The sequence below is a fragment of the Epinephelus fuscoguttatus genome, linkage group LG20 (genome assembly GCF_011397635.1).
Source record: "Epinephelus fuscoguttatus linkage group LG20, E.fuscoguttatus.final_Chr_v1".
Taxonomy (NCBI): domain Eukaryota; kingdom Metazoa; phylum Chordata; class Actinopteri; order Perciformes; family Serranidae; genus Epinephelus; species Epinephelus fuscoguttatus.
Window position 1 is genome coordinate 30,721,562 of NC_064771.1, and position 15,669 is coordinate 30,737,230.

Below are 15,669 nucleotides of genomic sequence, written 5' to 3' on the forward strand. Positions count from 1 at the left end.
GAGTAGCTTCAGTGTCGTTGGCGGATAGATTGCAGCAGCAATGGCAGCTCCCAGTAGGAAGCAGACGTTACGGTTTCTCAGCCAGTTAGGAGGGTTTATTCTGACCCGGTTCGGGTTTTGGAACTGCTTCAGCATGTTGATGCTGTTCGCTGAGCGAGCGGACTCTAAAAGGTAAAAAGAGCGCCAAATGGAGCACTGTAGAGTAGCTAACGTTAGCTTCCAAACTAGCTAACAGCAAATCTTAGCATCCGTCTTGTACGAAAACACACTTCATTATCACGTTAACTATCGAAGCAGTAACGTTTTATAGTTAAATAATTACCGGACAACATGCGAGCTAGCTAACTTTATCGTTTCTTTTCTGTTGAAGGTGTTAACCTGCTAACTAGCTAACTCAACAGGGGTTATGTTTCAGCAATTAGACTCAACATCAGGCAGAAAGTTGCAGCCACATGGAGTTGTTTAAATTAAAATGACAAGTTACATTTTCCTCGGTCTGTAATTTTCCCTCGGACAGGAGGACAGGCTGTAATTTTTGTGGTGCGTTGCTAATGGTGGTTTAAATCTCTTACGATGTAAACTGGGTGTGTATTGTTTTAGTCTGTGGTGGGCTGGTCTTCCTCAGACCTGCTCAGACAACCACACCCTCTGAATGGTCCTGTAATTATGGCAACTCTGAGGAAAATGTATACACCATTTGTCATACCTGCCTGTCGCTTTAAGCTGAGTTAATTCCCCTCTCAGTCTCTAATAGGTGCATTTTTAATAAAACCTTTTTATTTATGGAACATGTAGCACAAAGACAGTGCTCAGTTTTTACTGGATTGTTACTTAAACATGATGCTATGTGAATGTGAATAGTTGCTTGCGTTTAACACAGAAGCCACCTGTAGGTTTTTTGACTGCTGGGTTAGCTGTTAATGGACACCAAACGATGGGTTGGCCGACGTGGAGAAAAATCAAATTACATCCCCATCTGGTTCAAGAGCTGAGTCGAGATTCAGTTGTTTTTATAAAATGAAATAAAAATCAATTTTGAATCCTCTATACCTGATAAAGAGTTTGTGCTTTTGTCGCTGAAATACAGTAAACAAAAAAATCTGTGGTGCATCAAGGCCAAAAACATATCTGGTCACTTTAGCCTTTAACTTGCTCTGACTTTCCTAATACACGTCTGAAACTCAGTTATTACACTTCACGCTGCTGCGAAACTTTTAAAATGTTGTATCTTACTTGATTTTATGATTTATAGTTGATGTCAGAGGCCTGAGAGGTGACACAAGAAGAAATACTGAATGAGATTTTGATTAATAAGATAGAAAAGTTGTTGAATCAGTTAATCCACGTTTTTAACAGTTTTTAAATGTCCTTTTAAATTGAATTGCCTTGTTTGTCTGTTTTATGTCCATTATGTCTATTTTCATATGAAGCACTCTGCTTATAATGCTCTTATTGTAAACCACTTTGTGCTGCATTTCTTTTATGAAAGGTGAAAGTTTTCTGTTATTATTATTATTATTATTATTATTATTAAGTAACATTATGTGTGTTGTCATTGATGTTCATGAAGTTTTGATGTTTAAGGTAGAAATCAATTCACCTATGCCCCTCTGGTTCTCACCCTATTATGTATACCTTTATAGTTAAAAGGGAATATCAAAATGTTGCTGGTCATAGCATAGCATGGGTTATAGTATTAAATTTTGGGGTAAAAATGTGTGTTAAAATATTTAAAAAGTTAAATTATTATTTGGTTTTACTAAGACAAAATCCAGTAATAAAAATGTTAAAGATCTCACAACATAACTATAAAAATAATAATGACAGTGAGTGGCAGATTTTCGCCAAAAAAAAAAAAAAATATATATATATATATATATATTTATTTTGAGATAAGAGAAGACTTAATTAATTCCACACCAGGGAAATTTACACATTACAGCAGCTCAAGAGTCAGGTTTTCATCTTGCATGATAATGATGATATCAAATGATTGTTGAGCAGTATTATTGTTAATGTAATTATAAATGAAACTAAATGAGTAATCACAGTTGATAAATGAATCAGTGACTAAAAATGAGTAGTTAAAGCCCTTCTTAAAACAATTTTATTGTCAATACTGCAGATGCAGTAATAGTAGACAGACAACATACAGCAGATGATTATAAATAAAGCAGCTGCTGTACAAGATAAAGTTTGATTTAAAGTGCTTTCATTTGTTGTCATCTGCAGGAAGCCAGACATCAGTGTACCGTACCTGTACGTGGACATGGGTGCTGCAGTGCTCTGCGCCAGCTTCATGTCATTTGGGGTGAAGAGGAGGTGGTTTGCAATGGCTGCTGCCATACAGCTGGCCGTCAGCACGTACGCATCATACGTTGGAGAGCAGGTGTACTACGGGGACTGGCTGAAGGTGAGTCACCTTCTGTGGTTTACAGTAACAAAGCTGCTGTTCAGTTACCCGTGTGCGCCTGATAAGAACATGCAGGTATCATCATACACCAGTCAAATATCAGTTGTGGTGTTGTAGAGGTTAGCCTGAGGCTTAACGTTTCTCATGACACAAATATTCATCATGATGTTTTTATTAATGACAAATTATTTTAGGTTATCTGACAATAGTGCCAGCATCACCACAAGTTTTTTGTTGTTTTGTAATTGAAGTTTTTCCATAACTTTTCATACACATGAAGACCATAATGCAACACGAGGCAACATCCTTTCAGTATATAGTTAACAGAACGAGCACAACACATCTGGTCACATTTAAGTATCTCAAACAAATCAAAGTAGACAAACTCAGACATGTAGAAAAGTACAAATCAAATTTGACACACAAAATGGGGGCAGCACATTTTTACAGTAAAATGGTGGGAACATTTAATTACTTTTTATAGACATGAAAAAATGAGACCAAACTTTATAGAAATTTCCTTTATTGTTATTAGTCCATGTTGTCAGAGATTCCAAAGAGGCAAAATCCATCATTAATTTGAACCATTCTGGCAGAGAACTGTCCTTGAAATGGCATTAAAGGCTGCCACTGAAAGTTAATATTATTGTTTGGATAGTCAGATTGTAGGAGCGACCTGTCCTCCAATGAACACAGCTAGGCAGACTCAATAGTAGACTGTAGTTTATGATACCACCCTCCACTACTTTTAATAACTTGTTCACAGGAATGTTCCCACGATAAATGGAGAAAAAGTATGTTTCACTATTACCTCAATTGTAAACATAATCCATGAGTCCCTGCCTGGTGTATAATTATACCTGTGTATTATCATCTTGGTGTTACCTTTTTCAAAATGTTACTTACCCTTTGATATAAGTAGAGTGGAGCTCAGTTAAAGATTAGCGTGATACTCTGGACAAAGTTTTTCTTTCAGTCCTCATCAACAACAATCCCACGCTTGACATTGTCTCATCGTCTGACAGTTTGTTATCTGACTGTTTATGATGTCAAACTGTCTCAGTGAATCTGACAAGTAGGGAGTCGACACAAAAGATCTAGTTAAAACAAGCATTGTTTATTAAACTAAGATTAACATAAAAAACCAAAGGCAAAGTCAGTAATGAAAGCCATGCATGGATGCGTGTTAGTTGTACGGTGGAGGTGTTGAAGGTGCAAACCAAAAAGCAATGATGCACGTCTGCTGTAGGAATAGAGAGGGAGTTAAAACATGAGGCCCAGGTGAGGTCAATCAAGGCAGCCACTCCCACATCAGCCAACTGCCCGATGAGGTTGGCTGGAACATCCTCAAAGACAGTGGGAGAGGCGACACAATGGCGGACTTTAAACCCCAGACACTGAGGTGGACCAAATAACAAACTCGAGATTTTCTAAGGTGCAGATTTTCCCAGTTTTAGTGACCTAAAACTCAGTGTTCCTGGAGACGAGAGGCCAAAAGACAGATGAGAGTATTTGTACACAAAATATCTCTATACGTAAAGACAGGGCCTTAGGCTATGCTGACATTGCAAGAGTTAAGTGCACAGTTATGATTAACAGCTAACATATGTTCTTTCTATGGCCCATATCTGATACCATATTTCCTAGGATAGGAAATATGTTGTAGTTAGTTATCCTGTCACAGCCACTTCAGATCCTGAGCTCTTGATATTGCAACTGCATTGAACTCTTAAAATCAGCCGTCTCTTTTAAAATGCGTTTAAACAAGCACTTTATCCACTCCTGTTTTTGTTTGCAATGAAGCAACAGTACTAATGCAGTGTTACACACCTCTTTACCTCACCTGCTGAGTTTCTACTGTTCAGACAGATGTCTTATTTCTACAAAATTAAGATATGATTCAGATTTAGACGCACATGTGAAAGTGGCCGACATCAGTGTTCAAAAATTAAAAGCAGATCTGTGTCACACATGGAAGAAAAAAGAATCTGGGCCACCACTAGAAGTAGATTGTTGTAACAGAGTTTGACATTGTAGGAGAAGTGTGTCATAGGTTATAACAGCCTGAACATTGTGACCCTGCAGGTACGGATGTATTCCAGAGCGCTGGCAATCATTGGAGGTTTTCTGGTTCTGGCCAGTGGAGCGGGGGAGGTGTACAGACAGAAACCTCGCAGCAGATCCCTCCAGTCCACTGGACAAGTTTTCCTGGGAATCTACCTCATCTGCATGGTAAGACCCTGTTCACTGAGATAGGTTATTTGTTTTTATGACTTTTTTTGGCATACAACACCACACCATTTTATGGCAATCACTTGTTTGTTTGTTTTGTGGCAATCTTGATATTTTTATGTTATGCTGTACTATTTCTTTTTTTTGACATACTATGACATTTTTTGGCAGATTATACTGTGACTTCTTTTTATGATATAATATAGTATTACATTTTTTTTTCACTATGACTAACTACTATGCTATACTATGACTTTTTTCATGATTTTGGACAACATGCTATACTATGACTTTTTTTCAGGATTTCGGACGACATGCTATACTATGACTTTTTTCAGGATTTCGGACGACATGCTATACTATGACTTTTTTCAGGATTTCGGACGACATGCTATACTATGACTTTTTTTCATGATTTCGGACAACATGCTATACTATGACTTTTTTTCATGATTTTGGACGACATACTATACTATGACGTTTTTTCATGATTTCGGACAACATGCTATACTATGATGTTTTTTCATCATTTTGGACGACATGCTATACTATGACTTTTTTTTCATCATTTTGGACGACATGCTATACTATGACTTTTTTCATGATTTTGGACGACATGCTATACTATGACGTTTTTTGGCATACTTTATTATGACATTTTCAACATGCTATACTGTGACTTGTTTCAGCATAATATGACATGATGACAATTTTGTCATACTATACTGTGAGTCTTTTTTTTAATGTCATACTGTACTATGGCATATTTAAAAATAATCACACAACTTCTTAAAATACATTAGTCATCAAACAGAATACAAACCAAAGCCTGTCTCCAGCGTCATTCTATTAACACAGTATCACTTCCCCCCACTAGGTGTACTCCCTCCAGCACAGCAAAGAGGACCAGCAGGCCTATCTGAACCACATCACTGGAGGAGAAATCACTCTAATACTGCTCGAGGTGCTGTTTGGGGTGCTGGCTCTGGCCTTCCTGTCTGGCTGCTACATCCGCATAGCCGCTCAGATCCTAGCCACCGTCCTGCCTCTGGTTATTCTGCTCATTGACGGCAACCTTGGCTACTGGCACCACACTCGCAAGGTGGAGTTCTGGAACCAGATGAAGCTGATAGGACATAACGTGGGCATCTTTGGCGCTGTGCTGATCCTGGCTACTGACGGTTGAACCCTTGGGCTCTCACAGACAACTTTTACAAATCGAGGTGTCAGTGAAGGATTAGATGGTTGGCCTTTACGTCACAGTCCGACTTTGTACACAGAACTGCTGTCGCTCAGTGACCTCTCAGGATTCAAACACACTAAACTGAGACTGTTGGATGTAAGCCGCATCGATTGTCTTTGCCTACCAGATCGTAACTTTGCTTTTGCAAAAACAACAACAACAAAAAAAACCAAACAAACATGAGCTTCCATTTCGCAATTTAATAATTTATTAAGATTCATGTTTACATGTTTTTGTCTGTTATGCTCTGAAACATGACACTGAGTATTGGTACCGTATATCTACAGGGAAAATACTTTTACTCCAGAAATTATAGTCTTAAATGGTATAATGTTTTACAGTATATTGTTTAAGTATTTTGCAAATAAAGGGAAACTTAAAGTTTAACCTATGTGGCATTTTCTGTGAAATGGGAGTGCTACAATGCATTTGGTAATAAACTGTTTATTTGTGTTGATTAACACTTGTGCATTAATGTCAATTTTATTAAATTTAATAAGCACAACTTTTAATGTTCTGTGTAAAGACTTTAAATGAAGCAACTCAATTTAGTTACATGCTGCAGGTTACTATCCATGTTAGAGTATTTTGTTTGTTTAACTTGAGTCCCATTAAAACACTGAATCGTGCAAAAACTGATTATGGTGCAGTACCACTGATTTTGATATTAATTATCACCTCAACTTTACAGAAAATGAACAGTGTTGCGCAGAATTAAAATCCTTATGTAACTAAAAACTCATGAACAATTTTCAAATAATGTATTTCACAGTATACTGTACCAAAAAATTCAAACTATGGCATGCCATATGATGCATGCTATATTGTGACTTGTGTGATGACAAAGCCATGGTGCAGTATGTATGCTGAATTTCATAAAAAAGTCAAGTATGTATGTCATATTATTACTTATGTCACTGTTTTTTTAGTGTTTACAAAACAGTGATAGAATAGTATGTCATAGTGATATCATGAAAATTCAAGAAAAAATGTCATAGTATAGCATGCCATCCAAAATCATGACAAACAGTCATAGTATAGCGTGTCGCTCAAAATCACGAAAAAAGTCATAATATAGCATGTCTACCAAAACCATGAAAAAACATCATAGTATAGCATAGCATGTCGTCCAAAATCATGGAAAAAGTCATCGTATAGTATGTCGTCCAAAACCATGAAAAAGTCATAGTATAGCATGTCGTCCAAATCCATGAAAAAAGTGATAGTATAGCATGTCTTCAAAAACCATGAAGAAGTCATAGTATAGCATGTCGTCCAAAACCATGAAAAAAAGTCATAGTATAGTATGTTGTCCAAAACCATGAAAAAAGTCATAGTATAGTATGTTGTCCAAAACCATGAAAAAATGTCGTAGTATAGCATGTCTACCAAAACCATGAAAAAAAGTCATCGTATAGTATCTCATCCAAAACCAAGAAAAATAGTTATAGTATAGTATGTCGTCCAAAACCATGAAAAAAGTCATAGTATAGCATGTCGTCCAAAATCATGAAAAAAAAGTCATAGTATAGTATGTCGTCCAAAACCATGAAAAAAGTCATAGTATAGCATGTCGTCCTAAACATGAAAAAAAGTCATAGTATAGCATGTCGTCCTAAACATGAAAAAAAGTCATAGTATAGCATGTCGTCCAAAACCATGAAAAAAAGTCATAGTATAGCATGTCGTCCTAAACATGAAAAAAAATTCATAGTATAGCATGTCGTCCAAAATAATGAAAAAAAAGTCATAGTATAGCATGTCGTCCAAAACCATTAAAAAAAAGTCATAGTATAGCATGTCGTCCAAAACCATGAAAAAAAAGTCATAGTATAGCATGTCGTCCAAAACCATGAAAAAAGTCATAGTATAGCATGTTGTCCAAAACCATGAAAAAAGTCATAGTATAGCATGTCGTCCTAAAACATGAAAAAAGTCATAGTATAGTATGTCGTCCAAAACCATGAAAAAAGTCATAGTATAGCATGTCGTCCAAAACCATGAAAAAAAGTCATAGTATAGTATGTTGTCCAAAACCATGAAAAAAGTCATAGTATAGTATGTCTACCAAAACCATGAAAAAAAGTCATAGTATAGCATGTCATCCAAAACCATGAAAAAAAGTCATAGTATAGTATGTCGTCCAAAACCATGAAAAAAAGTCATAGTATAGCATGTCGTCCAAAACCATGAAAAAAAGTCATAGTATAGCATGTCATCCAAAAACATGAAAAAAAGTCATAGTATAGCATGTCGTCCAAAACCATGAAAAAAGTCATAGTATAGCATGTCGTCCTAAACATGAAAAAAAGTCATAGTATAGCATGTCGTCCTAAACATGAAAAAAAGTCATAGTATAGCATGTCGTCCAAAACCATGAAAAAAAGTCATAGTATAGCATGTCGTCCTAAACATGAAAAAAAGTCATAGTATAGCATGTCGTCCAAAACCATGAAAAAAAGTCATAGTATAGCATGTCGTCCAAAACCATGAAAAAAGTCATAGTATAGCATGTCGTCCTAAAACATGAAAAAAGTCATAGTATAGTATGTCGTCCAAAACCATGAAAAAAGTCATAGTATAGCATGTCGTCCAAAACCATGAAAAAAGTCATAGTATAGCATGTCGTCCTAAAACATGAAAAAAGTCATAGTATAGTATGTCGTCCAAAACCATGAAAAAAGTCATAGTATAGCATGTCGTCCAAAATCATGAAAAAAAGTCATAGTATAGTATGTCGTCCAAAACCATGAAAAAAAGTCATAGTATAGCATGTCGTCCTAAACATGAAAAAAAGTCATGGTATAGCATGTCGTCCAAAACCATGAAAAAAAGTCATGGTATAGCATGTCGTCCAAAACCATGAAAAAAAAGTCATAGTATAGCATGTCGTCCTAAAACATGAAAAAAGTCATAGTATAGTATGTCGTCCAAAACCATGAAAAAAGTCATAGTATAGCATGTCGTCCAAAACATGAAAAAAAGTCATAGTATAGTATGTCGTCCAAAACCATGAAAAAAGTCATAGTATAGCATGTCGTCCAAAACCATGAAAAAAGTCATAGTATAGCATGTCGTCCAAAACCATGAAAAAAAGTCATAGTATAGCATGTCGTCCAAAACCATGAAAAAAAAGTCATAGTATAGCATGTCGTCCAAAAACATGAAAAAAAAGTCATAGTATAGCATGTCGTCCAAAACCATGAAAAAAGTCATAGTATAGCATGTCGTCCAAAATCATGAAAAAAGTCATAGTATAGTATGTCGTCCAAAACCATGAAAAAAAGTCATAGTATAGCATGTCGTCCAAAACCATGAAAAAAAGTCATAGTATAGCATGTCGCCCAAAATCAGGAAAAAAAGTCATAGTATAGCATGTCGCCCAAAACCATGAAAAAAAGGTCAGAGTATAGCATGTCGTCCAAAAACATGAAAAAAAAAGTCATAGTATAGCATGTCGCCCAAATCCATGAAAAAGTCATAGTATAGCATGTCGTCCAAAACCATAAAAAAGTCATAGTATAGCATGTCGTCCAAAACCTGCAAAAAAGTCATAGTATAGCATGTCCAAAACCATGAAAAAGTCATAGTATAGTATGTCGTCCAAAAAATCATAAAAAAGTCATAGTATAGCATGTTGTCCAAAATCATGAAAAAAAGTCATAGTATAGCATGTCGTCCAAAACCATGAAAAAAGTCATAGTATAGCATGTCGTCCAAAATCATTAAAAAAGTCATAGTATAGCATGTCGTCCAAAACCATGAAAAAAAGTCATAGTATAGCATGTCGTCCAAAACCATGAAAAAAGTCATAGTATAGCATGTCGTCCAAAACCATGAAAAAAAGTCAAAGTATAGCATGTTGTCCAAAACCACGAAAGAAAGTTCATAGTATAGCATGTCGTCCTAAAACATGAAAAAAGTCATAGTATAGTATGTCGTCCAAAACCATGAAAAAAGTCATAGTATAGCATGTCGTCCAAAACATGAAAAAAAGTCATAGTATAGCATGTCGTCCAAAACCATGAAAAAAAGTCATAGTATAGCATGTCGTCCTAAACATGAAAAAAAGTCATAGTATAGCATGTCGTCCAAAACCATGAAAAAAGTCATAGTATAGCATGTCGTCCAAAATCATGAAAAAAAGTCATAGTATAGCATGTCGTCCAAAATCATGAAAAAAAAGTCATAGTATAGCATGTCGTCCAAAACCATGAAAAAAGTCATAGTATAGTATGTCGTCCTAAAACATGAAAAAAAGTCATAGTATAGCATGTCGTCCTAAAACATGAAAAAAAGTCATAGTATAGCATGTCGTCCAAATTCATGGACAATAATCTTCAGCATGTAACTTAATAGAGTTAATTTATAAGTTGTCATTTATAACCTGACAGATGTTAGTTTGGGGGACACAGATTGACGCAAATTTAATCATTTTAAATGTATGCTACTGAAATGGACTGTGGGTGATTAAACGCCCTCCACATAACTACAACTACTAAAGTATGCATTCGGTCAGTCAGTTCATTCTCGTCTATCTGAATTATGTTGCACTGACACAGTAACCTGGGAGTTATCACAAAGTAAGTCTATTCAGTTGTGCTATCTTACAATCAAAGTATAATAAATGTAAATTAAAGTGTGTTGTCAACATAGCAGGTTGGAGCTCTAAGAGAGAATGAGGTTTTAAAATGTATCGAAAGGGTCATGGAAAAAGGTTGTTATGGGTATTAAAGTTAACTTTAAGATTCCTGCACATACCATGGAGCTTTTTTCCCTGCTTTCTGTTACAATAGTTTCCATTCCTGGACATTATAAAGAAAGAAAGCTTAAAAGGAGATCTAAACATTAAACTAAAGTCCGACATGTGGTTTCAGGGCCACTATATACAACCTATGGGGCAACAATGTCCAACACCAGGCTGCACCTCAGCCCCAGAACACCTGAGGCCTGTACTACCAAGCAGGATTTGAGTTAGCGAGGTGACTTCGGGGTTAACTCTGGGTTTTCAGTACTACAAAGCTGGTTCTCTTTTTACCAGGATAAATCACCATGGTAACTGATGCTGAACAGCTAACCTGACCACAACCTGTCAACACCCGACCTCTGACCAGTCACATCACTGAAGAAACAAGTATCCATGGACGAAAGTCTAAGAATGTCCAAAACATACTCTATACTACTGTCACATACAGCCTGGTGATACCTCCAAATAATTTAAGTCTTGGCCTACGGTGAATTTTTGGATATTGTTTTCAAAGTGCTTGTGGCTGGATAGGAAAACCCAGAGTTGACTGAACTAGTTGATAACCACATTTGTAGTACCTGATATCTGGATGGTCGATGTTAGGGTTAGTCAAACCAGATAACAACAAGATATCCTGGGTAAGTTGAGCAGGCTTCTTAGTACAGGCCTCTGGTCATTTAATCAAACATCACTTTTCTTGTCTCTCTGACTCGGGATCACTTACAGGTTTTTTGTTCTTCCGGTTGCGCTCTGCTTTGACCAAGGTGCTGATCACAGCCACCATCACGGTGATGGTGATAATGAGGACCGATGCGGTCTCAGCGATGCACAGATGGCCGTCCAGCGACACCAGGTAGGTCCCGACCTGCTGAGCAGGAGCACGACAGATGATGTCCTTGTAGTCGTCCACGTGCAGATGGCGAACACGACGGATCTTGTCGAAGACGCGCTGCAGCTCGCAGTCACAGGTCCAGCGGTTGAGGGCCATCTGAAGGTGGGTGGTGGTGGTCTGGAGCTGCAGGAAGGTCTTGAACCTGATGTGCTCCAGCTGGTTTCCACGGAGACCGAGCAGAGTGAGACTCCGCAGAGGAGCCAGAGCTTCAGTCTCGATCAGTGAGATGTTGTTGTGGCTGAGCAGCAGCACCTCCAGGCTCTGCTGGCGGCTCAACAAACCATCTTTGAGCACGTTCAGCCTGTTTCCTTCCAGGTTGAGGACGCTCAGTCGAGACAGGCTGCTGAGAGCCCCGACGTCGATCGCCTGGATACGGTTGTAGCTGAGGTCCAGTTTCCTCAGGTTTTCAAAGTCACCCAGTGAGGTGGAGTCCAGGTGCAGCAGCAGGTTGTGGTGCAGCTGGAGCTCCTTGAGGGAGGACAGACTCTGGGAGAAGTGCTGAGGGAGCCAACGCAGACGGTTATAACTCAAGTCCAGCCTCTCCAGAAACTGCAGCGAGGACAGAGACTGGAACAGGACAGAGTTCAGACATCACTGTGACCAGCTGATCAGAAACTGTGGTGAAATGTAAGTTTATTACGCAGACTATGAAATGCAGCCTACTAATTTTGAGGTAATTGTACTTTATTGTATCTGTATATTATTATTCTACGCTACTTTATACTTCTAATTTCAGAGGGAAATATTGTGCTTTTTATTCCACAGAGCAGAAACAATCAATCTGTCAGTGGAGCAAAACAATCAGCAACAATTTCGATAATGAATCAATCCTGTTTATAATTCCAGGGTCTCTGCTGGTACTCCACAAGTCTTAAAATGTCTACGAATTTTATAAATATTAGTTCTTAAATGTCATCAAATAGTCTTACTTTTGAAACTGTGAATTCTTAATTGCTACAAACATTTGATCTAACTTATTTATCCATGTTTTAAAATCATTTTTTTAAGTGAGTCAAGCTCTTCTGAGTGAAAGTCCTGTCTTTTTACTTCCTACTTGTACTGACCTGTCGACTCACTGCTACTTAACCTTTAGACTTACTTGCTATCGTTGATGAAGGAAAAGATGATCTGTTCAAAAATCAGCCTTAAATTGGTTTTAAAATCATCTTGAAAGGTCATATAAGGCATTAAATTTAAGTGTCAGACATCCTGTCATTCATGGAGCCAAACTGACGTTTATCATTTCCTTGTTTAAGCTTCTTAGTTTTTTAATTTTGATGATTTGTGACTTTGGACTCTTGATCAGGCAAAATGAGCAAAATGACCACATCACATCAATCCTGGCCTCCCTGTACTGGTTTCCTGCTGCTTTTTGAATTGATTTTAAGACTTTATTGATTACTTACAAAGCCCTGAGAGGCCTAGCTCCAAGTGATATAACATATTTTATTGTGTTCCTTCTCGTACCCTGAGATTTTCTTGTTGTTCTGAGGTCAAGATTAATTCACAAAGGTGACAGAGCCTTTACAGTCAGAGCTCCTCAACTTTGGGATGAGCTACCTGAGGAGATCAGGCCGCAAATTCAGTCTCATTTTATAAATCACTTCTGAAAACCTACTTGTTTGAAACTGCCTTTCCGTGATTTTTTAATTTTATTGCTTTTATCTTGTTTTATTTGCTTTGTCTTTTATTTGGGTTTGTAAAGCACTTTGTAACTGTGTTTTGAAAGGTGCTGTATAAATAAGTAGTAGTAATAGTTTATTATTTGTATCATAATTATTATTATTATTATTATTATTATTATTATTACATGCAGATGTCACTTTGGGCTCTGACAATAGGCAGACTTTTTTTGTTTTGTTTTACTATTTTCTGACATTTTATAGCCAAAATGTTTAACCGAAAAATGTATTATTGAATTAGTCAAAAATTAAAATATTCATTAGTTGCAGTTGACAGCTTTACTTGTAATAGTTAGATCTATATTGAGAGTTCACATACAAAGATCAACTGAATTACAACTGGAATATAAAACATTGTGCATTTTTATAGATTAAACTAGCAGTATATTACAGGATGATATTACCAGAAGATGTCTTTATGTTAATGTCAAGTTGTCATTATTAGGACATCCTGAACAAATGTAATGTCAACTTGTCATGACAAAGACAACTTCTGGTAATGTCACTTTGATTAATGTCAAATGTCAGATACCTTCAAGTAAACTGTTACCCAAAAATCTATTAATCGACTCCAGGCTGTTCAGAATTCAGCTGCCAGAGACGTGATCACATCACTCCAGTTTTAGCCCCTTTACACCGGCTCCCAGTATGTTTCAGAATAGATTTTAAGATTTTACTGATTACTTTAAGGCTCTTCATGCATGGCCTCTCTCCCAACTAAATCTCTGACGTCTTAGTGCCATAGGACGTACTTTGAGGCCTTTTGATTGTTCCAGAGGTCTGGCTGAAAACCAAAGGGGACAGAGCATTTGCTGTCAGGGCTCCAAGGCTGTAGAACAATCTCTTCTTAAAACATACTTTTATCTGAGAGCCTTTCCTAATTTTACTGAGTTCTAAGTTCATTTTAATTCATTTATTTTCTCAGTTTTTACACACTTAAGTGTTTTTATCAGTTCTTAAAAGTTATTTTCATTTTTTTGTTTTAATTATTGACATGTAAAGCACTTTGTAACTCTGTTTTGAAAAACATTTTATGAATAAAGATTATTATTATATTATTATCTCAAGAAAATGTACAGAATTTGCGCACCATATAAGGAGCACTGAATGTTCAGCCAAAAACAAAAGGTTTTATCTTCTTTAACTAAACACAAAATGCCGGATTATTTTCAAATGCAGGATTATTTTCCATACACACAAGAACCCCCCACTGGTGACATCTAAGTTCCCACACACGCACATACACAATCTGCTCAGCAAGCGAGTCAGCAAGAAACAGAAACAGAGTCTGATCTGTTCTTTGAATAGTTTTTCTCCTCTGTAGGAGACAATGTCTCCTGTGTGCCTCTCTGGGCTTCCATGGTTTATAGAGTATTATGAGTATAAATTACTTTAAAATGCTGCACAGACATAAACGCACCAATAATAATGATTAAATCACAACATATAATGCAATGTAATAATTAGACAGGCCATATTTTCCTGCATGACATATTACTTTTGATATTTTAAGCTCATTCAGCTCATAATACTTGTATGCTTTTACTTAAGTACACTTAAGAATGCCAAGTTTTTCCTTGTAGTATTATTATTTATTCTACTGATCTGAGTAGTGTTCCCACCTCTGGTCTAAAACAGTCTTAAATGCAGAATATGCACAGTAACATTGAATGCACAGCTCATATTTGTGGTACCTGTGGCTGCAGAGTCTGGATGCTGTTGTTGGACATCAGGAGGATCTTCAGTGACCACAGCCCCACAAAGGATCTGGAGTGCACCTCAGTCAGCTTGTTCCCACTCAGGTCCAGCAGCCAGGTGCCGTGTGGGACACTGACCGGGACCCGGACCAGATCACGAGACCGGCAGTCCACCAGCTCGGAGGACTCATAGCACAGGCAGTGGCTGGGACACAGCTTAAAGCCCAGGGCTGTGTTCAGAAGAAGAAGAAGAGGCAGCAGTGGCATCGCATCGAGCATTGTGCAGCCACTGACGGACATCTTTGTTCACATCAGAGTCAGACGCTCCTGCTGAAAGGTATGGTTACATTCTTCCTACAAACAACCTGACACTGATGTCATGTTGGTGAATTCTCTATGAGCAGACATTGAATATTCCTGATTAGAGAGGGATTATGGGCTTAAACAGATCATCATAAAACAACCTTATCTGGGGAGCAAACCTGGTCTGTTTTGGATCCTTTCCTAAAATCAGGATTTACATCTGTTACTCTGTTTGGATACAGGGAGCTGTTTTTTTTTCATGATAGCATTTGATTTGTCTCAGTATTTCTGCATCGCATCACATACAGTGAGGTTATATGGAGTTCTCATGACTACATGTCTGAGTTGGTGAGGAAATCAGCAGAATGGGGTTCACACAGGCAAAATAATGAGCCTGTATAATTTTACTTATTGATTTAACTGCCATTTTGTAAGCAACAATATCTGGAAACAGCTTCTC

General features: G+C 37.2%; 2 protein-coding genes across 2 annotated transcripts; one reads left to right on the top strand and one right to left on the bottom strand.

Moving 5' to 3' along the window:
* The first annotated feature begins 21 nt into the window (after window positions 1–21).
* On the top strand, window positions 22–6,349 carry tmem101 (transmembrane protein 101). Its single transcript, XM_049563125.1, has 4 exons — window positions 22–171; window positions 2,233–2,413; window positions 4,499–4,645; window positions 5,523–6,349. Exons 1-4 carry the CDS (start codon window positions 41–43, stop codon window positions 5,829–5,831), a joined length of 768 nt encoding a protein of 255 aa, XP_049419082.1. The 5' UTR covers window positions 22–40; the 3' UTR covers window positions 5,832–6,349.
* Window positions 6,350–11,323: 4,974 nt separating this feature from the next.
* Window positions 11,324–15,173, bottom strand: LOC125881286 (slit homolog 1 protein). The gene is made up of 2 exons (XM_049564374.1): window positions 14,904–15,173; window positions 11,324–12,094 (listed from the first exon to the last, which is right to left on the bottom strand). The coding sequence occupies exons 1-2, from the start codon at window positions 15,171–15,173 to the stop codon at window positions 11,324–11,326; spliced, it is 1,041 nt and encodes a 346-aa protein (XP_049420331.1).
* Window positions 15,174–15,669: the final 496 nt, after the last annotated feature.

What these genes read in the sequence shown, in the direction of transcription:
- tmem101 (XM_049563125.1), top strand. Translation starts at nt 41, where the DNA reads ATGGCAGCTCCCAGTAGGAAGCAGACGTTACGGTTTCTCAGCCAGTTA. An exon ending in GAGCGAGCGGACTCTAAAAG is followed by an intron (nt 172 to 2,232) that starts GTAAAAAGAGCG and finishes TGTCATCTGCAG; the next exon opens with GAAGCCAGACATCAGTGTAC. An exon ending in GAATCTACCTCATCTGCATG is followed by an intron (nt 4,646 to 5,522) that starts GTAAGACCCTGT and finishes TCCCCCCACTAG; the next exon opens with GTGTACTCCCTCCAGCACAG.
- LOC125881286 (XM_049564374.1), bottom strand. Translation starts at nt 15,173, where the DNA reads ATGCCACTGCTGCCTCTTCTTCTTCTTCTGAACACAGCCCTGGGCTTT. An exon ending in TCCAGACTCTGCAGCCACAG is followed by an intron (nt 12,095 to 14,903) that starts GTACCACAAATA and finishes GTCCTGTTCCAG; the next exon opens with TCTCTGTCCTCGCTGCAGTT.